At 36.8% G+C, this 19784-nt stretch overlaps 1 protein-coding gene across 3 annotated transcripts in view; it reads left to right on the top strand.

The window, feature by feature from the left end:
- The window catches only part of LOC103464744 (plexin-A2), a 92366-nt gene that overhangs the window by 36622 nt on the left and 35960 nt on the right, over nucleotides 1-19784 (top strand). For all 3 annotated transcript variants that reach the window (XM_008409061.2, XM_017304919.1, XM_017304920.1), the window contains exons 5-11: nucleotides 6680-6780; nucleotides 9991-10114; nucleotides 10607-10760; nucleotides 12962-13058; nucleotides 17243-17357; nucleotides 18371-18571; nucleotides 19203-19299. In XM_008409061.2, coding sequence (XP_008407283.1) covers nucleotides 6680-6780; nucleotides 9991-10114; nucleotides 10607-10760; nucleotides 12962-13058; nucleotides 17243-17357; nucleotides 18371-18571; nucleotides 19203-19299 — 889 coding nt within the window. The remainder of the gene's footprint in view (nucleotides 1-6679; nucleotides 6781-9990; nucleotides 10115-10606; nucleotides 10761-12961; nucleotides 13059-17242; nucleotides 17358-18370; nucleotides 18572-19202; nucleotides 19300-19784) is intronic.

The following is a 19784-nucleotide window of genomic DNA, read 5'->3' as shown; positions in this document are numbered from 1 at the left end:
GACACTAAGGTGCTATCTTTCCTTAGTGTTCACATTTAGTGCTTTCCCAACTCATAGATTGAGAAAGAGATGAGGATAGTTTCTATCATTCCAGTCCCGCTCCTGGTTAGTTTTATGTCCTTGTGGTTTATTTTTCATATTTTACCAAGATTTATTTGTTTACAGTTTGTAGGATTTTTGCTCTTCTCTGGAGTTTGTGGGTTAGATTTTGCAGCAACATGTTTTGTCTGTCGCGGTCAACCATGAGCGAATAATTAGCCCCCATCATCAAAAAATAATCACAATATATTACCAGTAATAAGTATTAGTGCATATAGTGGGCTATAATAAAATATCCATTAATTATCTAAGTATATATGCATTTTTAGCTTCAATTGTTATGAAAACGGTGCATATATCAAACAAAACTTAAAAAGGAATTTGACTTCACAGTGTAACACCGTCTCTTTTTTGGGGGGATATAAATCTCAAAAAAGGTGATTTTACATAAATTAGAAACACCCAACTTCTGTTGAGTGTTTGTAATTGTACTATTGAGAAATGTAAGCTGAATTTAGCTACACATTCATGTTTGTGTTTAAATTGTCAATACATTAGCAGTTCAGTTAGCTGATTTATCTCCTTACTAAATCAGGCCCTCTTTCTCTTTGATTGACCAGATAAAATCTGATTTTGCAATTTCCCTCTCAAATTGAAGAATATGCCATAATAAACACTTTAGTGTTTCCTTTTTTCTTTTCTAATGTCTTTCGATTTGAATAATTGAAAAACAACAGTTGCAGTTGACAGGAAATCTCTAACAGTGACATTTTCATTTTTTCTCTTTCTGTGCTTCTAAAGTTTCCTTCCACTCCACTTATATTACGCTTTCTGCGGCTTCATTTTTTTAATATGTTGTCTTTTGGGCTGTGGTTTCCGGAAAGTTGCTTGCTCTGCAGCAAAGCAGTATTTGCAATTAAATTATTATTGTTTGTGGTATTACTTACATTCCTAATTTGTGGGCAGTTTCTTTTGTCCTTTCCTGACTTATTCTTGCTTCTTTTATTTGATAATTTTTAGCATAAGTCATCTCACTTATTACCTTGAGGTCCTTAGGTAAAGGCTTGTGCTGAAGTGAACATTTTTGCCAATTAAGTCTTCGAGCTCCTGATTCTAATTTCAAACATTAAGCTCTTATTGGTGACCAGTGCTGCTGACCTTATCTTTGTTTAATAAGCCCAATAATTCCTAGCAATTTTGCAGGTGTTTAAAAGATGGTTTTTAACTGAATTACATTTGCCAGCATGAATTTAACTATGGCAATGTGGTATATGCCAGATTTTTTAAAGCAACATGAAGATTGGAACTCATCTCTTCACAAAAAGACACATTTCTTCACACAATCTTGTTTTTGTAAAGTTGTAATCTGATTTGGTTTTCCTTTAGTGGTTTATATTATTTTTGAATTGTGATATTAATAACAAGGAAGCCTAAGATTCATGCACATGCAGAATCTAGCTCTAACCAGACTGAAAAACTTTGCTAGTGGGACCTGGAGAAGAGACTAAGTATTAACAGATTGTTCTAAGTTTCTGGCTCACGTTGTTTGTTTTCTAAGCTTCAGGTTTCCAAAGTCTGTTAGAGAAAACAGCCAACATGCCATTCTCCATCTGCACGTCTAAACACAACCAAGCAGTGCATTTATCTGTAGGAAATAAAGTATGAGTTTATTTGTTCAATTTCTGATGCCTTGATGATGATTATGTGTATTTTACCTACGTTTTCCATAATTTACTTTTCTACCAGTTTTGCAACACTTGTCTGATCTTACAGCATGAATATCACTTCTGGGAAATTTTATTGTGCAAAAATAAGCTTGTGATTTGCATCTTTTACCTCAAAGTGTTTCTCTATGTCACGTTTTGTTGAAATGCATTTTCACTGTTACCCCTTTTATTTATTGCCATGTGTGTTGAAGGAGGGATATTTCGCAAGATCGGAATTTTTGAGCTTCATTTGATATTATAATATTATTCCCTAACCAAAAATATGCTTGAAATGTTGCTTCAGCACTGAGTAGTTATTATGCTATCTAAGGAGATATTTAAATGTCAAAAATATTTTAACAGTTTTATAAGTCTTATAGAGAAATAGCTGTTCCTAGAGCATATTTGATTGTCATTAGGTCAACGTGTGCATGAACGCTATGACAGTCCAGCAGTGAAAACCTCCTGCTTTTATGGATGCAAGAATATTAACTGATGATTTTGCTGCAGTATAACTTCTTATTTTTTATGGATGATGATGCATGTTTTTCAGTTTTGCATACTCTGATACATTTTAGCCAAGTTTTTCTAACACTATTTACAAAACCATACAGCTGTGCACAAGAACATTCATTTTTAGAAATGTTAGAAACCCAATCTTTACAGGTTCTGCATTAAAATAACTTAATTTAATCTAAGAAATAATCTGAAAACAGTTCCCGTCATGGGGAGTCCTGATATGACCTGAAATACTCAGTTGACACATGACACTGACATGTTATTTTAAAGGATTTTCCAAAGCAGACTGACAGTATAGGATTTCAGAATTGCAGAGCTCCAAATGCCTGTACATTCATCTGGCCTCATTTATAAACTTTCAGTTTATCCGGATAAAAGGGAAAAGTGGTGGCAAATTGTGTAGATCACAGGGTCACACATTACTTTGAGGATGCTCCAGATGTTGTGAATAATACTTTTTCTCATTCAAAAAGCTACAAATTAAATGTGATGCTGTGCTTATCCAGCTCTGCTGTGATTGACACTGCCAGCAAGCATTTTACAGGAAACAGCCTGAACCAAATGATTTTTATGTTCTGTATTTGCTTTAAATGATCAGTTTCTACAAGAAAAAAAAATCTCCAAACAAAAGTTAAATAGATATTAGATATTAGATAAATATTTTGCATAGTCATGAATGATTTACAGTGCATTTACATAAATAGATACAGTGCAATAAATATTAATGAAGGGAGAATTTATTGAACTGAAAATGTGAAAAGACAGCAGTGTGCATATACATTCTGCTGTGTAGTGGGAATACTGCAACCATTACAATAAACTATTACACCATCTTTTTTTAAAGCTAATGTTATTAGTATTTACACATACTGTTATTTGCATTACTGTGTTAAGCGTCTACATTTCCCCATGCTTTTATTGATTTTGCTTCTCGGAGGCCATATTTTCTTGCAATCTTAAAGTAGTCCTGATCAATCTTCAGGTGTTTAACGGTTCATAAATGTTTTTCTTTGAACCTCTGCTCCTTTTTCACTCTACCATTTAATGATCCTGATCACAATGCTGTATTGTTCATTATGTGCCTACAAATTTACAAAGTGTTAAAGTTCCATGCTTAAAACTACCTACCACAAAAAGCTGTTTAAAAGTCAAGATTTTTATGGACAATATAAATCTAGTTCTCCAAAATTCTTGTTAGTGTTTAAATAGTATTTTATTCCAAACATTGCTGAATTGCCATTTTGTAAACATATTCAGCTAAACAAATAGAAACAAAGTGTCTTTGTGAAAAACTAAAACTGATTAGGTGAAATTGTGGTTCACAGTTCCGGTGCTTAGATTGAGGTTGTCTTTGAAAGGTTTGTTTGGAAATTAAAATGCATGCTAAACTGAAGACTTTTTCTTCTTTAGAAAATGAGTGATGGTATCAAGAAGACTTCCAATACACCTCAAACATTTAACTACACTTTAAACTGGAATACATTTTCTTTTCATCCACCATAGTACAATTTTATCCATTTAAAATAACTTAAAAAAACCCCCACACACCTTGATGTTATTGCTGCAATACACAACTAAGAAAAGATTAAATTACTTCTTAATGGATCAAATGAATTTGCCTTTAAATTTAAGTTCATGCTTTTCAGTATACTTGCCTGATTTGCAGTCCTTTTTGTGGGCCTAAATTTAATTCTAAGTCTAAACTTAGATCACTTTTGTAGTTTCACTGGGTCTAAATCAGAGCTACAAATAGACGTATCATCTGATTGACATCTAACAGTAGATTCAAAATTGAAATCAGATCTATGGCTCAGTGGGCAGATTTCTATAACCTGAAATTGATTTTGAGTTGTGCTCTGATCATTTTAAATTACTTTCCAAAACCCTATGAGCTATTGCTCTTTCTTTTTCCTTCTCGTCAGCATGAAACACAATGCATGACAGGTATGTTTTACGTGTAAATTGCAAACAATTCATAGATGTGTGACCTTTTTCTCACTGTAGCATACTGATCTCTAAGAGTAAGGGGCCTGAACCAGGTGTGGTATTCATTTGCATCAAAACCGTGGATTGTTTGTTGCACCTCTTTGGTAACATCATAATAGCTGAAGCCATAACAGCTGCTGGATCTGATAAGAATTGGAGCCGAGGTAAAAGTGTTATAATAACTGACTTAGTTTGGGCAAGATGAGGCTTTTGTATGAGGCCTACTTTAGACAGTTCATATGGGAGTAATCTATCCAAATGTGCACCAGAAGTTAGCAGTGCTTCCACTGCCTTCACCCAGGACCTTGTCATGCTGCCAACATGATAATAAACCACCACAACCTCTCTATGAAAGTTGTGAGAACCTTTGCTCACTGTGCTCTCACTGGGCATAAAAAGACCTCTTTAAAACTTTCTGCGCAATCTATGGTCTGGTTTTAGTGTTCTTAATCTTTCTGAAGGGGTTCTAAGGAGGCATTTCTGGGTTTATTTCAGTAAGCTCTTGCTGAAAACAGATCCACAAAGCAAATACTGCTTTACATTTAGAGCAAGCATTACATTGTATTCTTTGTAAGGTACCAGAAAGCAGATCCATTCTTCTCTCTTTGTAAAGGTCATGCTGTCTACAATTCACAGACCAACAATGTTAGTTTGGATGAGCTCTGGACCACAACTCTTCATGGATTACAGCCCTCGGCCCCTCCCACACTGCAAAATCATTTTGCTAATGGAATGCCACGAATGGGTTCTGAACTGCTGTTTAAAAAAAAAGGGACAGTTATTTGTAGGGAGCAACAGATAATCCATTTTGCCTACACAGACCTGAGAGAGCACCCACTTATGCTATCAAGTGCACCGGAGACACTCTAATCCATAATCCACTCTTCATTTCTGATTGCTTACATCAGGAAATTGCTTGCATCATATGTACAGACCTAGAATAATAACCAAGTAGAAACCAGGCATGCTCAGGCTGCTGCTCCAAATGGCTTGGTATGCAGGGGTGGTGGAGCAGCAACGACTTTTCGCATTTAATTGAGAGCTAATGCTTTGCCAGACGCGTATGCAAGTATGTGACTATCTACAGGATAAGATTGTGTTCTTGTGTGTGTACTGAAACATAGTTAAAAGCTCATATGCTAGGTTTTGTTTAGATGTTTTTCCATGTGTTAGAACAAATGAAAATGGAAAGTGGGTGTAAGATGTAGTTGCAGTTTTTTTTCTCAACACACTGATACAGAATTATTTACATCTTGAAAAAATAAACTGTTGGTAAATGTTTCACAGTAGGCTTATCTTATCTTATCTTATCTTGCCAAAACATATCCAATAGTGAGATATTGAGATTTCTGTTATAGTCTAAAAGCACTAAGATAAGTTCTTCTTTAGCTACTCAATGCAACAAACTACAGCGGCCCAAATCCAAAGGTACAATCCCAGATCTCCCACTTAAAAATGCCATTGTCCAAATGACCTAAACAAAGATGCATTTTGGTTTTGGAGTTCTAGTTTTCTCTGCCACTAATCCACTTCCAGAATGAAGCTGATTCTGGATGCCGGTTTGGAAGAAGTAATTGTAACTTAGGATGAGTTTCATCCTGATCACTTAGGATGAAAAGAAAAATGTTCCATTAAATAAAACTGAACTGTAGCACATGGTTATACAGGAAACATTTGGAGTCAGAGAATGCTTACAAAAAAACTGCCATCAGTGCACCCCTAGACAAATTCTTAATACAATCACAAGTGGTTAAGAATATTTTTTTGTTTTTAAGCAAACAGTGATCTGATGAAGCATTATTCAGATAATACAGTAAACATTCCCTGAAATTTTACACCATTCTGCTAAGCATTTTCTGACACAGCAAGATTTTCTCTCCTGTGCCTTAAGTCCACAATGGATGTTAACTGGTTCTTATAATCCTTGACCTGGTGTGAGATTTGCACAAATATTACCCTGATGTCCAAAAAAATACAAACAGAAAGCATGACAGGGACCTTTCCATGTGTTTTTTAACTGTACGCACATAGAAATGAGGACTACTTTCCACACAGTGAAACATGGCAATGGCAGCATTATGCCTTTCTTCAGCAAGGACAGAGAAACTGCTTAGAGCTGACGAGTAGGACTGAATTGATTGAAGGGGATTCAGTACAAATGCAGCTACAATTTTCAGATTTCAGTTGGTAAGAAAGCCACAACTGTTATTATTACACTTCTTTCCCTAATGAAGGAATCATAAATTATCTCAATTATTCTGGGGTTCACTAATCTTCAAACTCAAAATTTTTTATGGCCAAATATAGGTTAAAACATATTTTAAAACAGAACACTGATATATTGAATTGCTTTTCCAAAATGTTTTAGTGGTTCTCAGCTGTTGTTGACATGCCAGCCTTCCTGCYCTCCTGTCATTCCTCTGCTCCAGGTGGTCCAGGTCCCTGTGGAGTCCTGTGAACAGTACACTACATGTGCTGAGTGCCTCAGCGCTGGTGATCCCCACTGTGGCTGGTGCGTGCTCTACAACATGTGAGTCTACTCCCTTCATTTTCTCATGTATCCACCAAAGCAGACGGATTAAAACCACAACRTCACTGTTTTTACCAAACTGCTCAGAAGGAAGCTGAGCGGGGTTAAGCCTGCAGTCCTATGATTTGATATAGCACTCTTGTTATAGYCTCTGGAGCTCCCCACTATCAACATCTGGCACGAAAATTGGAAAACCAGGGAAGTGGTTGCTGGACTTTGTGATCCCTCATAAATAGCGGCATTTAGGACAACAGAAGCTGCATGATCACCAGATTTCATTGTCTGCCGAACCAAAGGATAACGGGTGTTAATGGAGGAAAGAGGGATTAGCCTTCCAGCCACAGCGAGTGCAGCAGATGCACTTTCTACATACYCATGAAACATTTTGGACCTGACGGAGCAAGCTTTATCTCCTCCATCTTAATTATCTGACCCCAGGTTAGCTTGCATAACACTTCGATATGGAGCAAAGGGGATTCAGAAGATTAAAAGCCCGCTTTTCGGCACCAGCCGCAGTGTTTGAAGCTGACCTCAGTCGGGGATTTATCCCTGTCTCATCATTTCACGTCTGCATTTCAGCTGGCTATATCTTGATGGTAATCAGYATTATTTAAATTACAGCTCTCTATATTATCAAACTCAAAGGATAGGGGAATGAAAAAAATAATGCTGCTTAAAAATCCAAATTACCTCATTAAGTAACTGTTTTTTTTTCTTTCCAAAGCTAATTTTGTCTGCATATCTCATTACACTCTTTATTTGAATTAAACTTATCTGAGAGAACAGGCTGCTGTTTCCCTCCAGTTTTGAAAAGAAAAAAAGTCCCACACTGCAGAGTAAAACTACTTTGTTTTTCTGCCCTATTAAATGCAGATTGGGGTCTTTTTCAGCTCTCTGAATGACACTCACAGTGTCATGTTGACTGCTTTCAGCGTCTCACTTTCCCACCCGTGGTGATTTGCACCAAAGCACCTATCTAACAGAGTGGGTAGGGGGTGTTTGTGCACATGTAAAAAGCCTGAAGGAAAAAAGGGAACAAATGGTTTGATCAGACAAAAACACAGTGAATGAAAGAAACAAAAATAAAAGGCAATGAAAGACAGTCRGAGATGAAAGGTGCCTTTTTTCTTTGACACTTCAGCTGATGAGCGGTCAGAAGGTGATCCGTGCTCCCGTAGCCGTTGTTTGCCTCAAGGAGCCGAGCCAGCAACAGCTGCCACCGCGTTTCCAATCCACCTTTATAGTGAGCCATAATTACAGCAGAGGCCTCAGCGCTCTTTGAGTTCTCTCAGGAGGTGCCACCCCCTCAGCTGCATGTGAGCCTGTATTACTACTGTCTCCTTTTAGTACGCATTCAAAGAAAGACATGATGGTTTACAGCCAAAATGCTCCCTGGGTTTGCTATTACAAGTCAACTTTACAGCTGATCCTCTCGCCTTTTCAAGCTGAACATGCAGAGAGATGAACCATTTGGAGTTTGCCTTTCAAATGCATAAGTACAACTGGAACAAAAAGGATCTTAGCAACTAATCCCCATTTCCAAGACTGGACAAACTGCTTGAAATTTTCAATATCCACTTGTAGTTTAACTGTATATTCAGTGTGCTTTTGTCTCGTATAAAAATCCTTGTGATGTCCTGCTGTGCTACCCATCCTTTCACTCATTACTTTTAATTGCATATTAGGATTTAAAGCTTATTGCTTTGTAATTTACTCAAAAAACAAGCCAAAACTAAAGTCCGATTAACATGTTCTCTTATTTGTGATGATTAAATGAAAAAGTAATTGGCTTTTTGAAACTGGTTTCAGTGATACTGTTTATAAGCGGCAATTGTCTGCCAGTTACATGAGATCAGGCTGTGGAGATTAAAGATCCTGGATGGAAATCCAGACATTCCTTTCCCAAGAAACTCTCTGCAAATTATTCTGGTGGAGATACCAAGATGTACCTTGACTTGAGGGTCTACACAGTCACCTCATGTTTCTTCAGGGTCTCCCAGTGGAAGAGTCCATCTGTAAACTTCTTTTGATGTAGAGAAGACTTTGAACAACACCAAGATTATCAATTTACTAACCCTATCTTTAAAGAACCTCTGTAGTGTTCAGTGACCCTACAGAAGACACTCAGTTCTTGTTGCTCGGGTTTTGCTTTCTTTCTTGATTCACATTTTGACCATAATAAGGGTTGCACTGTTCACAGTGCTGTAAAAATAGAGCTTCACTTTTTGGCTMTGCTCTTCCTTCATCATGACACATATCCCCAATCTCCTTCTACATCCTGCCATCACTGTTGACATCAATTTACTCCACCTTAGGCAAAACTTAACCCCTGACCTTTAAGGRAGTAATCCACCTTTTTCCAATYGAAGACATTAGCCTCAGACTTGGAGGAGCTGAATCTTTAACATTTGTCTGTTAAAGTCCTGTCTGTTTAACATTTGGTTGTGAACTGCTTCAGTGGAAGTAGAACAGGGAACCTCCAAGGGAATCACATTATCTGCAAGATTCAAAGATGAAACCYTGAAGAACATTTCAAAGAGATGCAGCCCTGCTGGAGTCCAGTTTGGACTGGKTGATCTGGTGTKCACATCTGCGCTCATAAAATTAGAACCAGCATTTTCAAAATAGTCTTGGAAATAGACAGAATATGTCCATCCTTTAGGAAGTGGATGGACAAATGGATGGAGAAATTGATATTTGCCCATCCGTGCATTTTTTACACCCACTTTATCTTTGCATAGGGTGCTGGTGAAAACCTGCTGTTGCCAATCAATAAATGAGGAACCAACATGTGAGAGGTCACATGTCGGCTAAGAGGTCAAAGAAACACAGGATAAACTTCAACGTGCACAAAAAATTAAAGGCGATTTAGAGTGGCTAACAAAACTTGCATGTTTTGACTGCTGTGTGACTGTGGTGATAAGCTTTACTTCTATGGTGGCCACAGTGTAAAACAACTATGTTATTGGTAATGTGAAGTTGTGATTAAGCAATACTAATGCTTACATCAGCGTATCACGTTGAAGTTGGTCTTCTTTGTAAAAATTGATCTTCTTGACATCATGTACTCTTGAAAAGTGATGCATCATCATAGTCKTGTCGTACATTGTTCAATTCTTATTTTCAACCASAGTTCTGAGCATGAAAACAAAATACACACGCACTACATTTTATAAGATTTTGTTTAATGAAAGTGCTTTTGTTCTACAGGTGTTCAAGAAAAGATCGGTGCCTGAGAGCAGAGGAGAGCTTTCGCTTTGCGACAGACATTGACCACTGTGTGAAGGTTATTGCTCACCCGGACAGTATCGCTGTGTCAGCACATAGCGTCCCTGTGAGTCTACTTATCATCCTAACCAATCACTGCACTGTCACTCCACTAAAAATGCTAGTGTTTGTGAGCAATCACCTTGAGTAGCCTTTTAGAGCCACATAGAGAGGTAAGTGAAAACCCAACAGAGATTAGCTCTGTGAGAGGTGAAGTAAGGCAGGAGCTGGACTCTCCCTGTGGGGCATCTATTGGATTTGTTTTGGTTTAACTGTATTGGAGTATGGAGCACTAATTTGATGCTTGATAAATTTGGAGATGAAGCCAGATGCTTAGATTAGTAAAAAAAAAAAAAAAATACAGGCAATAAAAAAAAAACTAAGCAGCTTTTCAAAATGGCTTTTATCTAAAATGTCTTTTGACTCAGTTTTCATTCACACACAATGTACAGTAAAAAATATTCGCTCTCTACTTACACCAGCTAGTGTTACTTGTCTCTCTTGCAGTGCAATGTGTCATTATYTACATTTTTAACTTTAATTATGATTTTTTTTTTAGCTCCTGCTGGAGGTGAATAATGTTCCAGACCTTTCTGCTGGAATTACCTGTTCATTTGGCCAGCAGGCCCAAGCAGAGGGTCACGTCAACGGCAATAGAGTCATGTGTCTCTCACCAGCTGGGAAGGAAGTTCCTCAGATCCCAGAGGGACAAGGTGAGTGAAGATATTAAAKCTGCAAMCWAGGGGTGCCTTGATTTGTCAACCTAACGGATGTTCTAAGTAAGATTGAGCCGTTATTTTTATGAATGCATTAACTTTTAGTAAAAGTTACAACTGTAACAAACTGCTGTGTCTAGACAGTCCTCAGGGTGCAGTAAGGAGCAGTGTGATTTTGCATCTGTGTATGCAAAATCTGTGCCCTACATACAGTAGGCATGTATTTGTCTACATGGTCATGAGTTGGTTGCGTCTCGCTACAGTTTCAAAACAAACATAGCAGATAAGGCAAATGTCTCACTGTCAAACGAGCTGAGTTAGAAGAGTCTTTAAACTATCAAAGCCTGATGTAGTCCAAAGTATGAGAGTATTCCATGTTGGCTGATGATAAATGGAGGGTTTAGATGCTCTGTTAGGTRTTGCAGTGAAGCAAAGCAGCACAGGCACAATGTATGATGAGWAGCTAAAGAGACAACACCCAGAGGCTACAAATGAGCCAACAGAGAAGATAAAGCCCTTACATTTATTGAAGTTACTGAATGGTCTCTAAAGCTAGACAAATTGTTTGTCTGCTACATTTTTTATCAATAAGTGTTTATGATGTAGCTTAGATGGATTCTTGACTGAAAAGCACCGCATGTGTTCATKTGCATACTTTATTTACTGTTTTAATGGCATTTRACAGYGTAGATATTACAAAAATGAATCAAATTTAAGCTATGCTAACACATGCAATGCACACAGCTAATAAATACAAATCGTTTGTATGCTACAATACATTTCATTAAAGGMTGTAGTAGAYAAAAACTTGTTTTTCTTGAGAGTTGACCTCTGTTTTTGTTTACTTTTGCTTCAGTCTGAACTAATAAATGAGGCCTTCATTATTTTTAGTTAATGTWRKARGRGRRSWRMTKAYWWMRWWKWTWTTWYYTYYYYWYYWWYTWCWWMAWWWWKWWKWKTTCACATTTTATGATGCATCATAAATGTCATAAATATTAATTGTAAAAAAAGTGGGTCTATTAGAAAAATTAATAGCTTAGACTAATTCTGAAATTAGCCTATATATTCTTTTGAAATAAATTATTAGCAGCCCCTACATAAAAAAAAAAATCAACACCATTAAAGGTCTTAAGTTACCTCTCATTTATCCATATTTTGCTTCAAAAGAGAAATATTTTGCTTTAATCTTTTAAGGTGGTCTTGAGTCATGTTTTTTGATGGTTTCGATAYGAAGGTTTTTGTTAGAACCTCTAATTATCGTCAGTTCCTACTTAACTATTTGTAAGTGTTAGCTTTTTGTTGGTCATGCTTGTTAAGTTTGACCAGTGAATCATTTAGGGACAAAAGACTCAGATGTACCATTGTTTGCATGTAACCAAACTAGGCAAATAACCAATTTTATACTGGTTCTTCAAGGAATTTTCTGCTGTGACAAAATCATTTTTTTATAATTTTTTTCATCTAGCCTAGAGTTAAATTTTTGAACGAGCAAGAAAATTTCTTAAGAAATAATGAGGTTTTTTTAAGGCATTTGCTAGATTAAACAAATAGTGATTCACCTCTCAAGTCCTCTAATTGGGKTTTGCTTGATTTTTCTTTCCTTTTTCAGATACTGTTCATCTGCTGTTGAACAGTTTTAGATGGACAATTGTTCATTTTTACCAAGTTTACTGAATTGTATAGAAAATGAGTAAAAAAAAAATCCTATTATATATAGAAAGCCTGAAGAACTACTGATCAAAACCACTTTGTAAGGTTACATTAAAGTCTGGCTGCATGAAGCAATGTAGTTGAAACTCTTGTAGTTCTTGCACAGTACTTCAAATAGGGTTRATGTAAAAATGAAAGGTTTTAAGCCAAAGTAGATGTCCTTTCTATTTAGTGCCTCAAGTTTTGYATATATTTTAAGTTAGGTGAGGACAAAATGCYRCAGGATTTCCTCCAACCATTTAGGGTAATCCTTGAATTGAAGCTTTTGACTGAAGGCTTTTTCCTGAYGGYAGCTGAAWGCCCTTCCAGGAGCCCAATCACCAGGTGGCTCTTTGCACTAAAATGATAAAAGTATTACATTTTTCTCCTCATTTTGATGTCTTTGATCCTGTCTTTGTTTTGGCTCTTCTACTCATCCATTTTCTGTCTGCTTTTTTCWTMCCCTTTTTTCATCAAACTGTGTTCTTTGTATAAACACTTTCTTTCAGACTGGGCCGGAGTGGAGCTTCGTCTGAATTCAAACGAGACKGGTCAAATGGTCGCCAGTACAGAGGTGAAGTTCTACAACTGCAGCACACATCAGATGTGAGTGCACCGCCCTTCCCCCACCTTTGATTTGTTCAATAGATGGAGGAACACAACTTAATTTAGGGCAATGATGTACTGATGCTTCCAACCCCACTTAAGATCGCGCTGCTAGATAACCTCAGAGTTCAATTTATCTGTCAGGTTTCATTTAAATCAACATGATGAATTTGTCATGGGCTGTTTATTTCGCCTTTGCTTTAAGTGGCAGTTTGTGGGCTTACTGCTTACAGCTTTGAATACAGCTGACAAGTTTTCTGTGTGGTAGTACACACTCATTAGCTATTTTTTCCTTGCTCTTATCATGTAAGTACTTTGACAATTATCTTGAGATTTATTTCTAGAATGGTTGTTACCATGGTAAGACAGTTTTTGACATCAGCTTCTCCCGTTGTTTGAGTGCTTGTTTTTGTATAGACTACATTTTTTTTTCACCACTGTGTCTCTGACCACAACATAGAGATGCAGATATAATTCAATTGTAATAAGAAAAATGAGAAATAGCATATCAAGAAAAAAAACATTCCTCTCTTCTTTATTTACTATATGTTTGTTTATYATCCTCTGCATTTATCTGCACAGACAGAGTTCTTAAGTACAGTTTGGGCAATAAGTATGACTTAAAATTTTATTGTGGCACATCAGATACATTCTGTCCCAAATGTCCCAAAATGGTTCTGATGGTAGCAGTGGTTGCTGGTGATTAAGTAAAACTTTTAGATGTTTAAAAAATATTGGTTCTGTTTTTTTGCAACCCAGTTGCTTTTTTTTTTTTTTTTTAAGTTTTAATTTCACTTACAGTAAAAGTAACTTATTATTTGAAATGCATACCGAAAGTCTAGGTGTGTGTCCTACGTAAAATGACAATATTAGAAAATCTTGTAATGGCTAAAATATTTAGGAAATATTGTGATATTAATTGCAATAACCAGATTCAAGTACATCTGGTACACTGGAAAATTACTTAAAGCTTTTTTATTCTTAAATGTCATCACAATCCTATTAAAAAGAAGCCAACATATATTTTTTGGTGTTTTGGTTGTAAAAGAAAATTCCACCAAAACTCAATTAATCTCTATAATAGACACTTTTTTTTCTTTACAGAAAAAACCCTAAAAACATAAACAACTGTAACCTTAAAACCAAAGTTCGGAATGAACTATGATTTTTGAGTGTCATTACAGCCYCAAACAGAATTTGCTTTAATCCACATTGTTTTTTTAAATTGAAAACAATCAGCAAAAGATTAGTGGCATAATACTTGTAACATTAGGGGATAATGTTGTAATTTCTTATTTTAGTTTAGATTCRAAACTACAAACGCATTTTAATCATTTTTGCATGCTGAAATGGTTAATAATGAGGTTACAGGCAGACAAGAAACCAGAAGTCTGATCTGTGGCTCTTCTGTAACGATGAGCTCAGTCAGACATGACACAGAAATTCAGTTGCCATCTAATCAATACCAAAATCAAGCCCTAGTGTGATTTTGATGGTGCAATTTGAGGATACCACTTTGGACTTTAGTATTTTCAAATCAATGTGAAATTTCCCTGCAGTGAAGCTTCGCTGTCTGGCTGCTAGAAACTGTTTCTTGAAGGCTGGCATTCACCAAGGGCTGCTAAATGGATAAGCATTAGACTCACAGACCCCCTCTGACCTAACCTTGTCTCAGGGGAGTCTGCAGGAGAAAATCATAAGACGYTATTTTCTTTTTTGTCGTCCTCTGGTGCCTCAGGGCAGGTAAAACTGTGTAAATTAAAGAGCACTTTATTTAAATGCCAACCAATATCAGCTCCCTAACTGGGTCCGGGAAGCTGTTTTGACTATGAGCCATTTTGTAAATGTCAACTGTATTAATCACAACAGTAAACTATGGCAAGAGGCTTGCATTTTGCATAACAATTACAAGCAGGAACAATAGCGGATCTTATTAGGATGAACGTTAATTAGTTGTACGTGTCACCTTTAAAAGACTCCTTAGAAACATGCAAACTTCTGTGYGTTTGTTAGAAACACAAGACAAGACAGTTAAAGTCAAGAGGCCAAATCACAAAACTGAAAGGTCACATGTAGACCTTTCATACAATGTATTCTTTATCAGCCTTACTCCGCTTACTACACTACAGCATAAACAGAGTAAACAGGAGTTTGCTGAAGCAGCGTGCTTTTTTTTTTTTTTTTGATTGACTGGGAATTAGTCCACTATGTGCAGACATCCCATTTATTCATTTTAACTGAAACATGGATGCCACAACATACCCATAAAAAGCCATTAGTGATAAACAGTTGGATGCTCATCGCATCTGCTCCACACCAATATGGCCTCCATTAGCTGCAGGGTGACCCTGTATACTTGTGTGATTAATATTTCACACAAAACAAGCTCCTAACCCTGCACCTWCTTTCCCATCTCCCTCTTTACTATACCTCCGCATCACATCAGCCTCCATAATGAATTATCCAGTGTCTGCAGCACCCTGCCAGTCTAGTTACACTGTGGCGATACACAGCCCCTCCCACCCCATATATTTTTTTCCTCACGTAGCACTTTTTAATGTCCGTCCTAGCCTTGGGCAGCTAATTATCAAAATTTAATTATGCGGCACTACATTTATTGCCATTTGTTGGTCGGCATGAGCTGCAGTATCAAAAGGCTTGTGGTGGTTTACGTTTTTCTCGTTGCTGCATCCCATTAAATAAGATCTATTGCTCTTTTTTTTTTTTACTTTATCAGGAAAAGTAGACATTTTYCATTGGAAATTTTCTTTAAATTGTCTCCGTGTTTGCTGTTTAATCGAGTTGGCTGAGGTTGTTCAGGAACAACTTTAATCCACAATTGACCACATGCTAGAGGCAACTGAATCTGAGCCAAGGATGTTGCACAACCCTACCCTTCACATAATGAGCTGCCACTTTTAACCCATGTTCTACATAATCAGATGWTGAATGGGTAAAATAAAAATACCACCTGAAAATAAAGAACATCATGTCAGCAGCTGTAAAAACACATTTAATCAGATGAATACAGYRTACCCTTATATTATTTCACCCTCTGGAGATAATTTGTAAAACGTATTACAATAAGATCCAACCTTTGAATGCCATGCTTATTTGCACATGTGGAAATTCCCATAAAATAAATGTTCCTGAAGCGTTTTTGTAATTTATGCTTTGCTTTTTAAGTTGATCAGATGCATAAGCACTTTTTTTTAGTATTTGGTATCGTATCCATGGATTCTATATCCCAGGACAATTATGGGATGTTCTATCTGCAAATCCAATTTTCTGACTTTCCAGGTGGAAATACAGAAATAATACTACTAGAAGTTGGAATTTGAACTGGGGAAGTCAGAGTCTGATGTAAAGCCCTGACTGCTGTAAACAATATGGTTGCTGAGTGTATAAAATGTAATGATGTCCCATGTATTGTTAAACCAAAAATTATYCACACCCCTTGAAGGTTTAGATTCAAAGTTATTTTTCATTCAACCAAGAAGTTTATTTCTATATTCCAGGATAAATCCTTCACTCTACATTCATAGCAATATTTCAAAAGGTTTAAAAAAGCACAGTGGAGCTTTGGCAAACAAAAAAGATGGGCAAYAACCAAAGTTCACCTTTCCACCACCAGGCACGGTGTGGAGAATGTAAAAGATGTTAATATACTACTAAACATTAGTAGTATATTAACTGATATATAGTTAATATACTATATATTAGTATATATRTGCACTTTCTAGCTCTGAGCTAGAAAAGTGCAGAAAACAGCAGCACTATGTTGTCTTTAAGTCTCCATAACAACCATTTTCAATTTTCAAAAGGGTCTTAAGAAGGGYTGCCAATAATTGTGGCCWGCACGTTGACACGTTGACATCACAGTACATCTAACAAGGACATTGTACATCCTTGATGCTTMATAATTGCTTGGTACAGTAATTAACCTGTTTAAAGTTAACTTTAAAAATAATTAAAGGTTTGTTGAGTGAGCTTGCTTCCTCATGGTCATATTTTATCATCTCCAAAATAACAAAAGACATTSAATTTAGGTKTATAAAGCTTGAGGAAAGAAATGCATTGAATTAAGCCTAACAAAACGTTGCTGAAGATGAGTCTGAAAGAGTGTTTATAGTTTAAAGATGTCCATACTTATTTATGGTATATGTGATTATTTCTTTGTGCAGGTGTCTGTCATGTGTAAACAGCACATTTCGCTGCCACTGGTGTAAATACCGCAACCTTTGCACCCATGACCCAAGCAGCTGTTCTTTCCAGGAAGGACGAGTCAACGCGTCAGAGGTACAGAAACAGAAATACTGCACCTGATTTAAACAGTGATTTCAGATATTTCAGATATTTCAGATAACCGCAATAAGTTTGTGGTTGTAACATGACAAAGTGTGGGGGATCTGTTGAGTGACACTTTTACCGTTCAGTTTTTACCTGAAAAGAACTGAAAATGAAGCTCCACAACAAAGAATAAACAAGATTAAGAGCTCTCAGCCGCGTTTGTGACTATRAGCGATCATAAAGGGATGTTTTGAGGTTGTACTGACATTGCTTACATGATTCTTGTTGACATGATCTTAGTTTTTAGAAAAGTGTATCGGATAAAACTTTCATTTGAGGCTGATCCTTAGTTTTTAAGAGTAAACCAAATCTGTATTTATGAAAAATCTTTATTTATTGCATTGCATAAACCCATGCACCAAATGAAAATGAGTTATATTTATACTGATACTTTTGCCCCATACACCCTTTTAATCCCTGTTCTACATTGGTCTCTATGCTTATGTAACAGAGCATAAGCTTATAAATACAGACACACACAAATATGCAGAAGAGGTTTTGCAAATGTGGTGCAGTGATTTGCTGTCACTCACAGCTGTAACCGCATATTTTATATACAAAATATGAAATGACACAATTTCTTTTTGTCAGTACCCAACATAAAATTAGACTAAACCCTTCCAGTTTTAGATCAGTTAGCATGATCACACGTATGAGCTAAATGTCAGAAAACATTTTCAGATGCTTAAGTTATCACATTTATTTGGAAGTATAAACTCCCAGAGAATGTCCAGCATTTAATAATTCAGAAAGGTAAATTTATATCAGTAATAATATAATAATAAATATATAATATAATTTAGGTAATCTTACCTGACCCAAAGAAGAATAGTTTAGACTAGTGTAATGTCAAACWGAAAAAAAAGATGTAAATGTTGCTTTTATGTGTATATTTCGTAGCTTATAGAAACAGTATGTGAGGGGGTTTTCTTATTAACTACTTTTTTCATTTGCTCTCAAAGGACTGCCCTCAGCTCCTCAACTCTGGGGAAATTCTTATTCCGGCCGGYGAAGTCCGACCGATCACCTTGAGGGCCCGAAACCTCCCCCAGCCRCAGTCGGGCCAGCGGGGCTACGAGTGCGTGGTGAACGTACAGGGCGTCAGTCACCGTGTCACGGCACTGCGCTTCAACAGCACCAGCGTTCAGTGCCAGAACAGCTCGGTATGACCCCGAACATGCTCGGCGGGAGTCTCTCAGCTGTCAAACCAGAGACAGCGCCTCAGACGCTCTATTGTCAAGCTGTGCATGGTGTACCAGCATCAATGAATTTTGCCTTAGATGTTGCACCGTAGAGACACGAATGGGGAGGAAAGAAAAAGTTGAGGTGATGAGAAAAAATGGAAAAAAATAAGGAAAAAAATAATTTTCCATCTCTGAATTTTGTGAAAGCAATTCAGGATCATCAGAGTTTCAGAGGCACCCCGTAGATTTCTTTGGATTTTTTTCCCCTACATAATGCAAATCAGAGCGTACATTTTGAAGCACAGCATATACTGCAGCACTGTGACAATGTATGAAAAGGCCATTTTCCTCAGATTCAGATGATTGGTCACCCCAGCCAAGGTTTGTGTCCCTACATGTCAAAGAGGAGCGGAGCAGACAACCATAGCAGAAAATGACAGATGGTTAAAAGCCTCGTCTCTCCGCTGGCCTTTCATCCTCTGATTTTCCCCTTTCAGTCTTTCTGTGCCTTCTTATATTCTCTATCCTCTGTCTCCATTTGACTTTCCTCTCTCCCTGTTTCCATTTTGAAGCCTATTGCCTTTCAATCTTGTGTTTTTATGCTTTTCAGTACATGTACGAGGGTGTGAAGATCAGTGACCTGGCGGTGGACCTCTCCATCGTATGGAACGGCAACTTCATCATCGACAATCCCGAGAAGATTAAAGGTGCCTCTGCCATCCATCACTGCCAAGCCAGAGGAGTGTAAAGCACTCAATCCAGAGGCGATATATGGTTTATAGAGAGCACTTCAAGGTTCCCAAAAGGCCTTGAGAGAAAGTTCACGTTATCACAGGGTTTTTATCAAAGAGCACCAAATCACTTCTATGCCCAGGGGGGCAATGGGTGAATCTTCATATTTGCTCAACTTGCATCCCTGATTGGTTTTATTTTATTATTATTTTTGTCAGTCATTTTTGGAGATAAATCAGTTTCAATATTTAATATACTCACAACACCAAAATTAAAATCAAGGGTTCACTAAAAATGGCAACAAATTGTCACTTTGAGTTTAGGCCATCATGAACTAAAAAGAAGGTTTTGCAATTTTCCTAATTTATTATATATGATATATAATATTATATCATATACTATATATTATAATATTTATGATACAAGAACTTTATAACATTTTGCATGTTACAACAATAAA

The sequence above is a fragment of the Poecilia reticulata genome, linkage group LG5 (assembly GCF_000633615.1).
Source record: "Poecilia reticulata strain Guanapo linkage group LG5, Guppy_female_1.0+MT, whole genome shotgun sequence".
Classification (NCBI taxonomy): Eukaryota; Metazoa; Chordata; class Actinopteri; order Cyprinodontiformes; family Poeciliidae; genus Poecilia; species Poecilia reticulata.
The sequence above is the reverse complement of the archived record's forward strand: the minus strand, read 5'-3'. Positions and strand labels throughout refer to the sequence as shown.